General features: G+C 40.5%; 1 protein-coding gene across 1 annotated transcript; it reads right to left on the minus strand.

Annotated features, from left to right (window-relative positions):
• Nucleotides 1-2,111: 2,111 nt before the first annotated feature.
• Nucleotides 2,112-17,064, minus strand: LOC102990876 (protein lifeguard 2). Its single transcript, XM_007103346.2, has 9 exons — nucleotides 16,381-17,064; nucleotides 13,959-13,986; nucleotides 13,172-13,270; nucleotides 12,150-12,240; nucleotides 9,540-9,577; nucleotides 9,352-9,439; nucleotides 7,905-7,994; nucleotides 6,384-6,430; nucleotides 2,112-2,275 (listed from the first exon to the last, which is right to left on the minus strand). The coding sequence occupies exons 1-9, from the start codon at nucleotides 16,649-16,651 to the stop codon at nucleotides 2,122-2,124; spliced, it is 906 nt and encodes a 301-aa protein (XP_007103408.1). The 5' UTR covers nucleotides 16,652-17,064; the 3' UTR covers nucleotides 2,112-2,121.
• Nucleotides 17,065-17,085: the final 21 nt, after the last annotated feature.

The following is a 17,085-nucleotide window of genomic DNA, read 5'->3' on the forward strand; positions in this document are numbered from 1 at the left end:
GATGAGTGAAAAAAATCCAATCTCAAAATGTACTGTATGATTTCATCCATTTAAAATGTGAATCTATAATTACTTCAAAACAAAATTTTAAAAAATGAAATGATAGCAGGCTAAATTTGGTGTGTGTCGTATGTTTGCTGACCCTTGCTTTAGAGCAACAATCAGATAAATCAAATGTTATCTTAGTGCATTACAAGCTATCAATAGTGCTACGACTTGGAAACCATTGACGACATCTTCAGCAGTTGATTGATCTGTTTCAAGGAATTTGATTAAGCAAAAGATACTGAAACTGCCAACATTTGTCTTGATAGTAATGTCAAACATATGCCACAACATTTTGGCCATTGATATTCTTTGAACCTATGAGTGCAAAGTGGCATACCGATTTTAAAAAGGCCATGGCTAACTGCTTACTAGCCTTTAACATGAGTAGTTTCACTAGGGTCCACTTGTGTATAGATAGATTTGCTCAGCAAACCGTGCCTAAAGCTGGATGAGGGAATACCCATTTGGGATAAGAAAAGTTAAAAGTAAATTATAGGCCCAGGATTTGTGAGCATTATAGAAAGTATAACCTAAATTTTTCTATGGATTCTTTTTCTTTAAGTTTCCATTGCCCCATTATGGACATCTTGGGTTGATTTACAGATGTGCTACCCATCGCTGGATTTGGGACCACTCCTGACAGATTTTCAAATCATGGACTGTCTTCTCAAAAGGTGAATTTCTGTCATTGAGAACAAAGTAATCTACTCATTTGATAGACTGACCGTAAAAGGTATGTCTTGCTCCGAGTCCTTACTAAATGCAGAAATCAAAAGGTTGTCATAGAAGCAGTAGAATTTCTTTTAATCAAGTCAGCACTGCTATATGATGGCACATACAATAGACTCACAGTGGGCTGTGTGTGGTTGGCAGCATTGCTGAGACAAGAGTAATGCCTAATGTGGTGTGGGGATGGCAGAAACTTCAATGGAGAAATAAATTGGCCAGTGTGTCCCTATTATATGCAGGAAGGTTGTCTTGATGCCAAAAGAATATGCAAAATCTCAAGCTTCCCAGCTGAATTTGCTTTCTTGTATGGAATTAATTCACCATGACTTTGGCAGGTGTATGTACAGATGGTGATGTTTTTTAAGATATCCTGACCCAGGAGCTTTAGAGGGTCCTCCTAGATTTTTTGCTGGGTGGCTGAAAAGTCCCTTTCTCTTCTACTTGCTCACATTTCAGAGGTTACGCTCATCTCGAGGATTTTACTGGTAGTAATAAGAGATCATAAACACAATAAAGAAACTCTACTAAAATAGTGGAGATATGGCTAATCTGAACTATGCAGTCAAAAAGTCAGGTAGATGTATGTGACTATATTGTTTGTACTTAAGTCCATATGTCTTACTTGAGATCTGTACGTTCAGTTAAATTTTGAAATAAAGCTCTATGATAAATACTAGAGAGACCAGAAGAGTTCATCTAATTTCCCCATCCTCCCCCCTGCATGATTCATCCATGCTGGAAATGGCCCCTTCTTATCTTCCTGCCAGACACTGAAGTAGTTCAGACCCAAAAGGCTCCCCTTGGAGCACACAGATAGTTTGAGATAGAAACAAAGCGATCTCTCAAGATAGAATTTACTTCTCCAGTCTGACTCTGGAATCCAAGAGAAAGGCAGAATTCTTTGTAGTTTCTCTTACTCTTAAAAAAAGTCAGATGCCAAAATATTCCCACCAAATGTCCAAATCAAGAGAAGAGAATGGAGTAAATATGGGTTTCTGTAATCAATTTTATTCATGCAGAGGGATGTTGCTTACAGCTTTAAATAGTGCCTGGAAAACTTCCACAAAATAATGAGCATCTTACAAATGTTTGTAAGTATGTAGTTATGTAGCTCACCTTTTGAATTTATAAAAATCAGAAATGTCCGCCAGAAAGTTTTGCAATGTGACAGTGGAACTAAAAATATATAACAGCTACAGCTAACATTTACTGAATGCTCACTTTCATTTGACAGAAAAATTAAGTATTTTAAAATAGAAGGGCTTATGGTGTGGTAACCTCTGCATGTCTTCACAGGCCTCCCTCCTTCCCTCTTTTCAGCACGAGCCAGCCTTGGCCATATGACTACCGTCCCAGTCCAATCAGTTGCAAAATAAAAAGGAAAAGGTTGATTATGTCCATGTAGATGTTCAGGGCAGAAAAAACATACTCTTCACGGTCCAGGTCAGAATGATGATGGCGCCCTCCCACCATCAGCTGTACATCCATCACCAAGTACTTAAAGAAAAGAAAGAAGAATTAGCTACTTAAATTGTACATTTCTATCAAGTAAGTATCCTAAAATTATATGGAAAAATTATTTCCCATCAGTAAATACATCACAGAGAGTAAATTTGTGGCTATAGATATTATTCTTACAGCCTCAATCATTCATGATGTCCCCAAGTTTGTGCTTTATCTATTAAAGCAAGTGCTTCATTCTCCTGAAGCCAGTGGGACCAAATCTGTGAGCCTTACTTTCCTTTCCTTCCAAGTCCAGAAAGCTCTGTGCCTTTAGCCAATGATGTAGTCCAGGTGGGCAAATTGGACACAGAGAGAAACTACAAAATGCCCTGTGTTTGTGATTTTCCCACATGTTCTCACTGAAAAAAGAATGAAAATAAAGATGGTTCCCCAACATTTAGATTCACCCACAGCAATAATTCTGAACTTTCCTTTGGGTGATAGCATTTTTCAAAACTTGACATTGGAGATGGCTTTGTGACGATGTCAATATTTCCAAAATAGAATGAGAAGACTCATATATGGTTAAATAACCCCCAATTAAATGTTTTAGCTCAGCTGCAGTAGGTAAAATTATGAGCTTCTAAAGCATCAAGAAAAAAAGTCAGAGAGCCCCCTCACCCTTGTGTTTGTTGCAAAGTGAGCAGATGTGGGCAGCACAAGTGCATTAGAAGGAGGAAAAGAAAACAAGCGGCTCCTCAGGTCTTTATCTCCAGACTGTAGACTAAGAGTCTAGTGCTGTGAGGCAGAGCCGCATCAGACAGGTCCACCCTGGCATTACAAAGAATTCTTGGGGTTTTAAAGACTCTTTATAATAATCCATTTTAGAACAACATCCACTACAGGGAAACCTGTCCCAAGTAATTCAGGTATCAGCTCTCCCTGTGTCCTGGTTCCCACTCAGGCTTCTAAGAATGAGGAGGAGGGGAGGAAAGAAACAGGAGGAAAAGAATGGGGCACCTTCTGGGTAGCCTCATATCAGTTCATGATAGATGTCATCTCATGTAATATGGGAATGACCCAGTTGAGGCAGGTGAGGTTAACAGAGCCTCCAAGAAGGGAAGATCACACTGTAGGAGGTGGCAGAGAAGGGAGTCAAACCCAAGTCTGGGGGTTGCCAAAGCGGCTGCTTCACCTGGATCACTAAGTCCCTTCCCACTTATCCTCCCTCTCTCTATGTCTGATTCCAGTAACTCTGTGCAGAAAAAGCTAGAATGACTAACCATTCCAGTTTGCCCAGGACTTTTGTGTGTCTTCAGAAACCCCTCAGTCCCAGGGAAACGAGGACAGTTGGTCATCCTTTAAAAAAAGGCCTTGTTGGGGCTTCCCTGGTGGCGCAGTGGTTGCGCGTCTGCCTCCCGATGCAGGGGCCTCGCAGCTGAGCTTCCAGCCTTGCTCTTAACCTCCATCTGTCACCCTAGAGTCCTTCTGTGGAAAAGTGCTTTTCTTTCTTCCTCCCCTCCAAGAACCCCTGACTTTATCTTATTTCTTCTTACAAGAGAGATAATGACTCCTAATCATTTCATGTATTGGCGGTTAGGAGTGCACCTCTCAGGTGAGGTTATATGTTTGAAGGCAGACAGGAAAGGGGGAGAGTAGGTGAGCTAGGATCCAGCTGTCTGCCCCCCAACTCCAGGGGAAGAGGGCTCAAGACACCATGCAAGAGACAGCCAGCCCACAGGGAAGCCCTGGTCAGGATTAGAAGCCCCAGGAGCATCTGAGGGTTCAATAAGCAATTATCACAAGGTTGTAGGATGCAAAGTTACTATACAACAGTCAATTACTTTCCTATATGCAGCAATGTATAAGTGAAATTGGAAATTTAAAACACAATACCATTTACATTAGCATCCAAAAAACTTAAATACGTAGGTATAAATCTAACAAAATATGTACAAGAACTATATGAGAAAAACTATAAATCTCTGATGAATGAGATCAAGGAAGAACTAAATAAATGGAGAGACATTCCATGTTCGTGGATAGGAAGACTCAATATTTCCAAAATATCAATTCTTCCCAACTTGATCTATAGATTCAACACAATCCCAGTCAAAATTCCAGCAGGTTATTTTGTGGATATTGACAAACCATATGGAGAGACAAAAGACCCAGAATAGGCAATACAATATTGAAGGAAAAGAACAAAGTTGGAGGGCTGATGCTACCAGACAACAAGATTTACTATAAAGCTACAGTAATCAAGATAGTGTGGTATTGGTGAAAAGACTAAACAAATAGATCAACAGGACAGAATAAAGAGCAAAGGCAATACAATGAAGTAAACATAGTCTCTTCAACAAATGGTGCTGAAACAACTGGACATCCATATGCCAAAAAAATGAATCTAGACACAGGTCTTACACCTTTCACAGAATAACTCATAATGAATCATAGACTTAAATGTAAAACATAAAACTCCTAGGAGATAACATAGGAGAAAACCTAGATGACCTTGGGTATGGCGATGACTTTTTTAGATATGACACCAAAAGTATGATCCATGAAAGAAATAGTGGATAAACTAGACTTCATTAAAATTAAAAATGTCTGCCCTGTGAAAGACAATGTGAAGATAATGATAATACAAGCCACAGACTGGAAGAAAATATTTACAAAAGAAATATCTGATAAAGGACAGTTCTCCTAAATATACAAAGAACTCTTAAAACTCAACAATAAGAAAACAAACAACTTGATTACAAAATGGGCCCAAGAACTTAAGACACTTCACCAAAGAAGATATACAAATGGTAAATAAGCATATGAAAAGATGCTCTACATCATATGTCATCAGGAAAATGCAAATTAAAATTACAATAAGATACCACTACACACCTATTAGAATGGCCAAATTCTGGAGCACTGACAACACCAAATGCTGGTGAGGACATGGAGCAACAGGAACTCTCATACTGCTAGTGAGAATACAAAGTATTACAACCACTTTGGAATACTGTCTTACAAAACTAAACATACTCTTACTGTATGATCCATTGAACATGCTCCTTGGTATCTACCCAAAGGAGTTGAAATCATCTGTCCATACAAAAACCTGAGGCTCCCCTGGTGGCGCAGTGGTTGAGAGTCCGCCTGCCGGTGCAGGGGACATGGGTTCGTGCCCCGGTCCGGGAGGATCCCACATGCCGCGGAGCGGCTGGGCCCGTGAGCCATGGCCACTGGGCCTGCGCGTCCGGAGCCTGTGCTCCGCAACGGGAGAGGCCACAACAGTGAGAGGCCCGCGTACTGCAAAACAAACAAACAAACAAACAAAAACAAAAACAAAAACCTGCACATAGATGTTTATAGCAGATTTATTCATAATTGCCAAAACTTGAGAGCAAACAAGATGCCCCTCATTAGGTGAATGAATAAATTAACTGTGGTACATCAAGATGTTGGAATATTATTCAACACTAAAAAGATATGAGCTACCAAGCCATGAAAAGACATGGAGGAATCTTAAGTGCAAATACTAAGTAAAAGAAGCCAATTTGAAAAGGCTTCATATTGTATGATTCCTACTCTATGACATTCTGGAAAAGGCAAAACTTGGAAACAGTAAGAAGATTAGTGGTTGCCAGGAGTTGGGGGTGGGGAGGGATCAATTGGTAGAACAAAGAGGATTTTTAGAGCAGTGAAAATATTATGTATGATATTACAATGATGGATACATATCATTATACATTTGTCCAAGCCCATAGAATGTACAACACCAAGAGTGAACCTTAATGTAGACTGCGGACTTTGGGTCATTATGATGTGTCAATGTAGGTTCATCAGTAATAAATGTACCACTTTGGTGGGGGATATTGATAATGGGGAAGGCCATGTGTGTATGGAGGCTGGAGTACATGGGAAATCTCTGTACTCTTCTTTCGGTTTTACTAAGACCCTAAAACTGCTCTAAAAAGAATTGTCTTTGTAAAAAATAAAAAGGAGGAGGAGGAGGAGGATGAGAAGACAGAGGAAGGGGCAAGTGACCTGGAGAGGTTTCCAGTGAATTACTGACTCCACTTGACTCCAGGCCTAGCAGAGGGCTTAGGGCCCCATCAATGCACATACCATACTCTTTGTCAAAGAAAGGGAGAAATGGACTTAGGAGTGAGAAGATCACAGTTCCAAGTCCAGCATACAATAGATGCAACCACTGCAAAAAGAAAGGAAACAACTGTATATTAAGAGTAAGACTTGGAACAACTCAGGGGATCACTTAGGTCACTGCTGTTAGATAAGATATTAAGAAAGTCAAAGCTGTGGAGAGAATATTTTCTTGAACATAGTCAGTCAACAGCATCCACTCAATTCCATTCAGCAAGCCCCATCCACATAGTTCTTCAAGAGAATGTGCCTTCCCCTCAGCTCAGGGAACATAGTGACCCTCACACAGCCCTTGCTCGAGCTGATTGACAAGAGGTCGAAGATAACACTCCAACAGCAGTGAATCTCTTGACCGACCAAGAGCCTCTTACCTGTGACCAGGATCAAACAGATGCTCTAGGCCAGTTAGAAATCAATTCTCAGGATAGAGGAATCCAGGCAGCAGTTCTATCATTAGCTAGTGCTGGAGCTATTACTTCACAAGCAGAGATGGCCAATCACCTCAGTTCAAGAAAGGGAGGTGGGGTTTCCATTTCCGTGAATTCTGGCTCTTCTTCCCACCTAGGAGCTCCATGAGAGTCTCTGGGTCTTTGCCTTGACCTAGTCTGAGCGGTATGTGTTCCTTGCAACCAGAACAGCCCTGATCAGAATATGTGACAAATTGGCCTAAATGCCAAAGGGTTCGGCTGTAGAAGAGCAAAAGGAAGTGGTGTATAACATCTGAGAAGCATAATGGCGTTCACTCTTTAGGAGGAGAAAGCTAGTCCTAGAGGGATGGGGAGCACTCTGCTAACCAGGGAAGGTTCTTGGGGAAAGAGAAAACAGGAGTCAGTGACACACAGTGGGAGGCACAGCGTTTCCAGACTGAGCTAGGTGTAAGAAAACAGCTGACAGCTGGAGTCTGAAGGATTCAAAATTGCCAGAGTCCAGCAAGGTTGGACACACTTAGAACAAGGGTCTGTCAGTGGTTCCCCCCAAGATCCTCTCAGGGGAGGACAGCTGTCGCCTAGGGTCGGAGCTCAATCTTCATGCCCAGACCTCCTGTCAGTTGTCCCCTACCACAACTGGTGCAGCAGGTGGCCTCACAGACCTCCAGCTACGGGGAGGGGCATGTAACTGACCAGGGCCCGGTGGCTGTGTGGTGCAACCCCCTGTAGTTTGCTCCTGGGTCATGCTTCGCCATCTCAGTCATTGGTGGGGGCAGCAGGACCTTCCTGGGAGACCCCGGACTGCTGTAATGACCCACATTACCTCCAGGAGCCCCTGATGGCATCATATCCAGAGTGCTCCCACCTTCCTTCCCTCTCCTGAACCTGGGGTCACATATGCTGTCGTGGTCTGACAGCTCTTCCAGCCTTCGTTGCCGCCACACTTTTCTCCCACAGAAATTTCTCCTATCAAAGTCCTTGCAAGTTTCACCCATCTGGTGTCTGCTTCTCAGAAGATCCAGACCAACAACACAACTAGCACTTCACCCTATATTCTAACAATTCTCTGAGGTTTACAAAGGAGATCCCACTTACATATGATCGTATGAAGATTAAGAGAATTCCACAGATAATAAGTACGAAGAGTAAAACAAACAGCATTCCATTTAGCAAGGTGAAATCGCACTGAGGAAACATAAACAACACAAAACCAATTAAATTATCATCCATAAGCAATTTCAAGGTGTTTAGAGATGCATTGTGTACCCGCTAGACAGAAACTGGCCCATTTGCTAATAATTTCCCCTGGCTAATCCCAAGAACCATGGAAATCCCTTAGCCCCTAAGCACTGAAAAATGCTACATAAAAAGTGTTGTATTTCTTCAGAGGGAGGAAAGGGTAGGATATGGATGAAATAACAGGAGCCACAAATTGATAATTTTTGAAACTAGGTAATGGGCACATGGGAGTTCATTAAACTATTCTATCTTTGTATCTATATAAAATTTTCCCTAATAAAAAATGTACACTGAGTAAGCAGGATGTAAATTTGTAAGTATAGTATGATCATAATCATTCATATTTTTAAAAGCATGTGCATAGACTACATTAATGGAATTAAATAGACAAAGATGTTAACTGGGTACCTTTTTCACATTTGTATGTATATAGTTCAATAAAAATACATATACTAAGCTTTCAAAAATTACTATTAATTATTCTTTTGTAATCTTAAAATTTATTATTATGCTTTTTGGTTTTGCTGCTATAAATCAGTAACCAAGTCAGCCTAGGGAAGATTAGAATTTTTTTTAAAGAAAGAGGAATATTCATCTTCTGGCCTGAAAAAAAAGTGGATTAGGAAGTAAAAGAATCCAAGGTATTTTCTTGCAAGAGTGTTTTCCTAATTCCTCTATTTTTCCTATTTTACTCCCTACCCTTACCACACCAAGAGAATAATCTACCAGGTCACTGAGTCCAGTTCTCAGGCCGGAAGCATCAGCAGCACCTGGGAAATATACGTTATTGGCCCTTGGCCCCCATCCCAGACATTGTGAAGCAGCAACTCCAGGAGGAGTGAATTCTGTGTTTCACACGCTCTCCGGGTGACTCTGATGCCTTCTAAGAAAGTTTGTCTAGAACTGTGCTTTCAATACACTTGGCTACCGAGCACTGGAAATGCAGTTAGTTCAAACTGAGATTGCTGCAAGTATAAAATACACACTGGATTTGAATTCCAAAATAAAGAATGTAAGGTATCTCATTAATATTTTTGCTATACTGATTACATGTCGAAATGATAACACTTCACATATACTGGGTTAAATGAAATATATTATTAAAACTAATTTTACCTGTTTCCTTTTACTTTTTTAACATGGTTACTAGGAAAGCCAGAAGCCGGAAGGTAAGGACTCCATGGAGGTGAGGCCCACAGAAAGCCGAGAGCCCGAGGGAGGACGGAGCAGATTGGGTCAGGAGGGGCAAAGAAACATATTCACATACTCCCTTATGACAGAAATCTGCTTCAATAATACATACTTTTGTTTGAAGAGCAAATAAAGTGAGTGATATCGTCACTAGAGCAGTTGCTGCCGTTGCCCATAACACTTCCTCGGCATTATAGAAACTAAAACCAGAGACTGTGATTATTGTTCACATAACATTCAAAGAAAAGCACACACACACACACACACACACACACACACAAATGTGTATCAAAGACTTACACTGACACAGTTCCTAGCAGCAGACCTTGAAGAATTGTCTAGAAACAAAAATCACAATAAATCAGAAGCCTGAATCCCAAGGCCAAAATCCAGAAGAGATGGTTTGAGGTTTGTGCATTCTGGCAGGGTCTAGTGAGCTACTGGGAATATGTATGATCCCAGCGCACAAAGCTACAGGCTATGAATATGGGAAATAAATAACGGAAACAAACTTTTCTTTATCATTCTCCCCAAGACTGACAGAAAAAATTATTTCATGAGTAAATATTTCTTAGAACACAATAGTAACTTTCCACATATTCAGTGAGTTAAATATGTATTAATTAGGAATGTGGAAACCAAGGTAAAAGCTTTATCTGTAGACCATATTGTCATTAATCAAATAGGGCCATCCACACAGAATCTTAACATTTTATCAGAGCAGGATATGCTATTGATGCTCCACCAAAGGTTTCCGTACTGACCTTTCCCATAGTGCTTGGATGAGAATAAAATACTTCAAACCTCAGACATGGAATGAGGATTGAGACCTCAGTACCAGGGGATGAGCTGGAGGACACACCTACAAAGCATGGAGCTGCACTGATAGGTGCCAATCCAGGGCTCTGACGAGGGCTGCACTGGGGCTGCATGGGGTCTGTATGGAGGCTCTATGGGGGCTGGAGGGTTCCCATGGTCCAAATGGAGCCAGGGATGGGGAGTGAGGGAGAGAGGGAGGGGTTGAGAGCCAGAAGGCAGTCAAGCTGGAGGATGAGACCAAAAAGGCTATGAGGATGTGCCCAGGCCCACAGTCAGGCTCCAGGACAGCCGGCAGGCCAGTGAGAATTACAGTCAGCAGCGGCTGCAGGGCCTGAGGACATTCCCAGCTGGTAGGATGCTCCGTCAGAGGCAAATCCAGACACTAGCTGGTCCATGGCAAGAACCAGGAAAGAACCTTCTAGTCTCCGGGAGTAAATGTGAGGACACATCCTATCCGCAGTGCTAGGACTGCCTGAGAGACTTTGAACTTCTCCAGCTGGCTAATGACGTTCAGGTTTGGAGACTGGAAAAGAACCGGAGTCCTGGGAGTCCTGTATTGCCTCTCTGGATCTCCCAAACCCAGTGGGTAAGCCTGATTCTCTACTTTGTTCAACGGACCAAAGTAAGCTGTCTTTATTGATCTCATAGGTTTTTTTTAAAGTGCATCTATTCCACGTACACATGATATTTTAACAATGTGCTTGCTTTCAACCTTCCCTTTTATAATATTTCTTCTCTTAGGCTGTTACCAGCTTAGAAATAAACAGCAAAACCTTGGAGATGAGAGCTTCCTTTGAGATCAATAACTTTGATCTCTTCTTGAAATAAACATTAGAACTATTGAAAAAGTTAAAAGAAAACACCCAAAAGTGTCTGGAAAAATACCTCTCCCCATCCCATCGTCTCTTCCCCAGGATTCCCAGTATCTTTCTATGTCTGGCTTTTAACTCCCACCCCTTCTGAGTGTGGTCTGTGCTGTTAAGTGCAGGAACTGATAGATTCTACTTGCTCACCTGGACAATAAGCAGTGTATCCACACCAACTAAGAAAGGCCCCTCAATGCTCCGTCAGCTGAAGAAATGCCCATATGTGGGTATCAAAGAGACAGTCTTCTCCAGCGTCATGAGGAAACTGTTCTTCCCGACATATAATTCACACTGGATGCTGTGTGGTACCCACAGAGAACCTCATCCTTGGCCATGTGTCCTTGCTCACGTTGACCACCAGGAGGCGCAGATCCAAATCTAGGCTCATCACACTCAAATGCATGGAACTATGCATTTTGTGCACGAATCTTACCTCTGGCTTTATTTTCCTTTCCTTATTTTTCCTTCCATCAGATTTCCCCACCAATTTATCTTATCTTCTTATACTGTGCATATTTTATAAGCTACCTCAACTCTGACATGGAACCAGGTGAGGAACAAGTGAATTGGTAAGTAAATCTTCACAGGGAAGGGTGGTCAGCAGTTCATGGGAGCAATCGCAAAGAATCTGACTTTCTTTCCAACACACTAAATCATACTGAGATTCTGTCCTGGGTTTTCCTAAGAGGAGCAAACACTATTGTCAGTGAGTTTTAGAGAGTCCACTGCTTCCAGGAGGCAAGAGGTTTGGCCTGACTGGTGTAAACATTAATAAACAGAAACCTCAATTACAGTAGAGTCAGGACACATTGAAATAGAAATAAAATAAATTTTACAAAAGTAAGGAAAATTACATTTCTTGCACACAATTTGTGAACTCACTCTCCACAACAAAATGTGTTTTTTGTCTCTGACAGAGGACAGTCAGGTTAACTGTTCCTGAAATGTAGCCCAGACTCCGGAGTGGGCCTCTCAGAAGCAAGTTTGCTGGCACAGAGAGAGTAGCCCAGGGTCCCCAAATTCTCTAGTTTGTTAAGAGGGTGTGGACTCCAGGTCATAAATAAGTTTATGACTTCAAAATTCATCCAAGAGAATGTCTCACAAATAATTTCTATCTGTATTATTCCACAGAAATATTTTCCACAATAAATGGAATGAATTTAATAATGTGATGAAAATATATTTCAGAGATGAATGACAACGGATGCTAATGAGGTTTACTTACAAATAATCCCAGGAGAATGTAATTCGCAGGCACCTGGCGGCAGAGCTTCCCACAGCAAGCAAGTATAATAAATACAACAAAAAATGCTGGCCTGGGGATAATTTAAAACCATGTATTATTTGCTTATATCATATGATATTTCATATGATATATTATAGGTAGATAGATATAGAGATGTATTATCTGATAATAAGTATTATAAAGTAAACAAAAATGTAGATTATTACCTTTACCTCTTTTTTTTTTTTTTTGCTTTTAAAATTAACTTTTCTCATTGCCATCCACACATAGCTTGTGGGTTCTTTTTTCAAATTCTTTATTTTGAAACACTTGTAGATTCACAGGAAACTGCAAAGGTACAGAGGTCCTGTGTACCCTTTACTCAGTTTCCCCCCATTTTACATATTTAAAGTAGAATACCCAAACCAGTAATGTAACATTGGTACAGCATGTATATACGTAATGCTATGTCACAGACCTATGATGCAAATCTATGTGCAGATCCATGTAACCAGCACCACAATCAAGATGTGGAACTATCTCATCATTAAGATATACTACCATCCTACTACCATGGTAACACACACACACACACACACACACACACACACACACACACAAAACCCTAACTCCCAGCAACCACTAATTTGCTTATTTTCCATCTTTATAATTTTTTTTCTTTTTTGAGGTACGCGGGCCTCTCACTGTCGTGGCCTCTCCCGTTGCGGAGCACAGGCTCCGGACGCGCAGACTCAGCGAGCCACAACTACTGAAACCTGCACGCCTAGAGCCCGTGCTCTGCAACAAGAGAAGCCACCACAATGAGAAGCCCACGCACCACAATTATGAGTAGCCCCAACTCGCCGCAACTACAGAAAGCCCACGCATAGAAACAAAGACCCAACGCAGCCAAAAATTAATTAATTTTAAAAAAGAATGTTACACCTTTACCTAATTTTTAATAAGGACATCAATCAATAGCTAGTAGAAAAAAACTTTTAATTTAATCCAATAATACTTACAAGAGTGAGTAGGTGAACCAGGGATTCTTGACCACCCAAATGCTTAAAGCCTTCCTGGTTAAAAAAATTGTAGTTTTACACAATAAGTAGCTTATTTTGCTAACTAGTGTAATATTTAAGTAGAAGTTAAACAATCTCATGAGAGGAAATGGGGGAAACCCTAAATGGTTGACAAAGACAGATGGGAAAGGAAACAGTAAAACATAAAACTGTATCTTGCTTCTTAAAATAGATTCACAAAAAAGTACAGTCATAAGTGGTAAGTGAAATTTGGATAAATGCAAATGTCCTAGTGAAGTTTTAATTTTAAAAAATACTGAGACTGATATGTACACAAAGCAAAAGTAATCAAATTCTCATATGTTTGTTTGTAAACACAGATTTTCAAAGGATGGGTTTCAGCCGTGATGGATCATAGTCTCTGAAATAATTTCTGCATTTAACAGAGCTCCAGCCTCCAAGGCCTCCATAGTCTCACCTTTGTTCCTTTACCCAGTTTTATCTGTGGAAATAGCTTGGGGAAAATAAAAAAGAAAATAGTGCCCCAAATAAGGGAAAATTCTTAGCTTAGGAAGTTAAACTCCAGAAATCTACCAACACCTTCGTCTAGAAGTTGCCTCAGAAAAACAAAGCGACAGAAATATTATATCCTATGAATGATTAAGGAAAAATAGATAATCTTTTAATGATCAAAATTAAATTGAGCTATTCAGTGAGAATTAATATGGGCAGCTCAATACTTAATTTACATCAGTAATAAAGACTTACCAGAAAAGAAACAACCGACAGGAGGAAGAACACTTTTACGATGAAAGCTGAGGAGACAGAAACTTTATTTTTATGACACAATATTCAAAAGTAAAAATATAAATGTAATTACCTATTTTTGACCCTTAATGAAAGAAAATTTTCCTCTGATTTTTTTGAGGATAGGAAAGGGAGTGCTAGTTTAGAGTTGGCCAATAGGGTGACAACAATACAGCTCTGCAGAACTCTCGGAAAAGACTCAGTCCAGACTGTTAGAGGCATTTTATTGAAGATCTGAGGGTTTATCCATGAAAGCCCCCAAATTTTAAAGACCAAACTCAGGGATTTAATTCCTTATTATGGACACCCCATCCTCTATAGGACCAAAAGTGATCTGAAAGTCTCAGAATGTTGCAAACCTATCATTAGGGATTCAGCTGAACCCCTGCATTGATGGAGCCCAGTGATGCCCTAGGGACTACTGGGGGAGAGGGCGTTTACCCCTCTGCAGAGGGACTTGGGCTGCAGGGAGTTTGCAGAACTTCTCCACCACTTTTCTCTCTATCCTCCCTGCCTTTAGCAACTCCCTTCCCTCCTGCTTGTGCAGAAACTTGATAACCTGACGAATTGTTAAGTATGACCAAGGAGTTCCAAACCAATGGCGTGCCAAAGCAGAGTGCAGAGCGTGTTGGCATCTGTTTGCTTACTTCCAGCTGACTACACAGGTTTTCCTGGAGCCCTCGGAATATGACACCGCTGATGACCATTTACTTTTCTGTGGCCTTATCCCAGTTTTAAAAGAAAAAAAAAAGAAAGAATGCTGCTTAAAGTTGACTTATAGGATTGTCAACTGTGTCCTTCTGCTGGGCAGTTTCTGTGCATTTGAAGTGTGACAACAAAGAAATAGGACTGAGCTATCTTAATCAAAATGCCAGAACATATATACCCAAATGTGTGCTGCCTACATTAAAATATCCACTTACTTAACATTAAATTCACATCTAGTATGTATCAAGGACTGTGAGGGAATAGATATTAAATGTGGCCCAGCCACATAAGACTAGGCATATAGATCAATGAAGTAGAATTGAGAGCCCTAAAATAGTTCCTTACATTTGTGGTCAATCCTACAAATATGGTCAATTGATTTCTAACAAGCATACTAGAACAATTCAATGGAGAAAGATGAGTCTTTTCAACAAATGGTGCTGGGACAATTGGACGTACATGTATAAAATGATGAATTTGGGCTCCTTTCTCATATCATACATACACAAAAGTTAATTAGTTAAACATGGATCATAGACATAAACATAAGAAATATAATTCTTGGAAGAAAGTATAGGTGTAAATCTTTGTGAGCATGGATTAGGCAATGATTTTTTTAGATATGATACCTAAAACACAAGCAAAGAAAAAAAAAATTGATTTCATCAAAAGTAAAAGCTTTGTGCTTCAAATGACACCATCAAGAAAGTGAAAGAAAACCCACAAACTGGGAGAAAATCTTTGCATATCATGTATCTGAAAAGGGATCCAATACATAAAGAACACTTACAATTCAATTACCGGAAGACAAATAAGAATTTAAATTGGGCAAAACCTGTGGAGTGCCCTCCCACATTGATGCTGGGCTTGGCCACATGACGTGTTGGCCAGTGAGACATTAGCACTGGCTTGATTAGTAGAGGCTTGATAAATGCTTACACACTGGGGCTTGTCCATCTGGTCTACCTCTTCTTGGGACCCAGCCCCACGTGATGAGAAGCTCAAGCCACAAGAAGAGAGCCAACAACCAACACAAACTGCCATCCATGTCAGGGAGTCATAATGGCCATTGCAGCCTCAGCTGCCAACTAAGAGCTCCAGAAGGCCTCTTTCCAGCCACAAGGTAGAGGGTGAGGGCCACAGGGAGACAGCAATGAGATTCAAAGTTCACAGTCCAACTTCAAGTCATCCAGGTCCTAAGAAGGCGTAAAGGTGGCAGAGTGTTCACCGGGGACCTAAGCATTTGCCTTGAATTGTCTACCTTCCAACTTCATATTTCATGAAAGAAAAAAAATTCTCATTTATTTAAGCCACAGTTTTTCAGACTTCTGTTACAGCTGAATGTATTTCCTATACAGAATTAATATGTAGGGCTCTGAATTAGTATTCTTTGAAACTTAAGCCAATATCATGGTATCACCTTGTATGTAGGTAAGAACATTCTACATTCAATGACTAATTCATGTTTCCTAAGAAAACCACAAGTTATTCACCATAATATGTGTATCATGAATTTATGAATGCCCTGGAAAACTTGGGGACCATCTGTTATTGCAGCCCTATGTCATGTTTCATGGTAAAGCATGACTGGGAAAAAACTAAAAGCAAAATTAAATCCTACAATCCACCCTGTGTAAACATTTTAAGAGAACATTTGCTTTTCTCTTCAGAAAAGGTCATTTCTTTATTCTCACCTCTGCGGATAGCTGCTTCTGAGAATGGGCCAGATAAAGGATTGCTGTCCTCTGTGGTGGTCTCTGCTGAAATTTCTACCACATAGGTATCCCCTCGCTCACCAGCTTTGGAGCGTGGAGTCCCATGAGTTTGTTGTGGCCCATGAGTTGAAGATGAAGTTCCGTAGGACCGAGCAGAGTTGCTCTGGATATTATCATCTGCTGCTTTCCAAACCAGATGTTGATGATCTCCAGAACTAAAGTCTATTGGTTCACTGACCTCCAAGTCCATCTTCCTAGGAAGGGAAAATTGTTATTCAGGTCCTTATGATCATACCACTACAACCTTAGCATCTTCATAACATTAGATGATTTTTTTTCTTAATTTCAACTCCTTGGTTCAGTACTTCCCAAGTCAGTGCTCAACACATATTTGTTGAATGAATGATGAACAAATACTTTTAATATGAGGCCTACAGAGTAAAATAACTGGTATCCTATTATGAAATTAATATGTTTATGAGTTCATTCTTCAAGGAGTTAATAAACTCCCTCTGGTGTGGAGCTGCCCTTGTCACCTTTGCCCTCAAAGAGCTTACATTTTGGGAGAGAAGATAATCAAATAAGCAATAATATTAAAGGCAATGTAAGCAGGGCCAGAAACAATGGAGGATGTTACGAGAACAACAAAGTCTGGAAGAAGATGCAGGGAGTAGAAGAGGTTGT

This window comes from Physeter macrocephalus, chromosome 5 (genome assembly GCF_002837175.3).
Source record: "Physeter macrocephalus isolate SW-GA chromosome 5, ASM283717v5, whole genome shotgun sequence".
Lineage (NCBI taxonomy): Eukaryota > Metazoa > Chordata > Mammalia > Artiodactyla > Physeteridae > Physeter > Physeter macrocephalus.

Excerpts from the sequence above, each read along its gene's own strand:
- LOC102990876 (XM_007103346.2), bottom strand. The coding sequence starts at position 16,651 with ATGGACTTGGAGGTCAGTGAACCAATAGACTTTAGTTCTGGAGATCAT. Across the intron at positions 9,440-9,539 it reads CTGCTAGGAACTGTGTCAGT|TTTCTATAATGCCGAGGAAG; the intron begins GTAAGTCTTTGA and ends CTCTGGTTTTAG. Across the intron at positions 7,995-9,351 it reads TATTTGCTCTTCAAACAAAA|TGCGATTTCACCTTGCTAAA; the intron begins GTATGTATTATT and ends ATGTTTCCTCAG.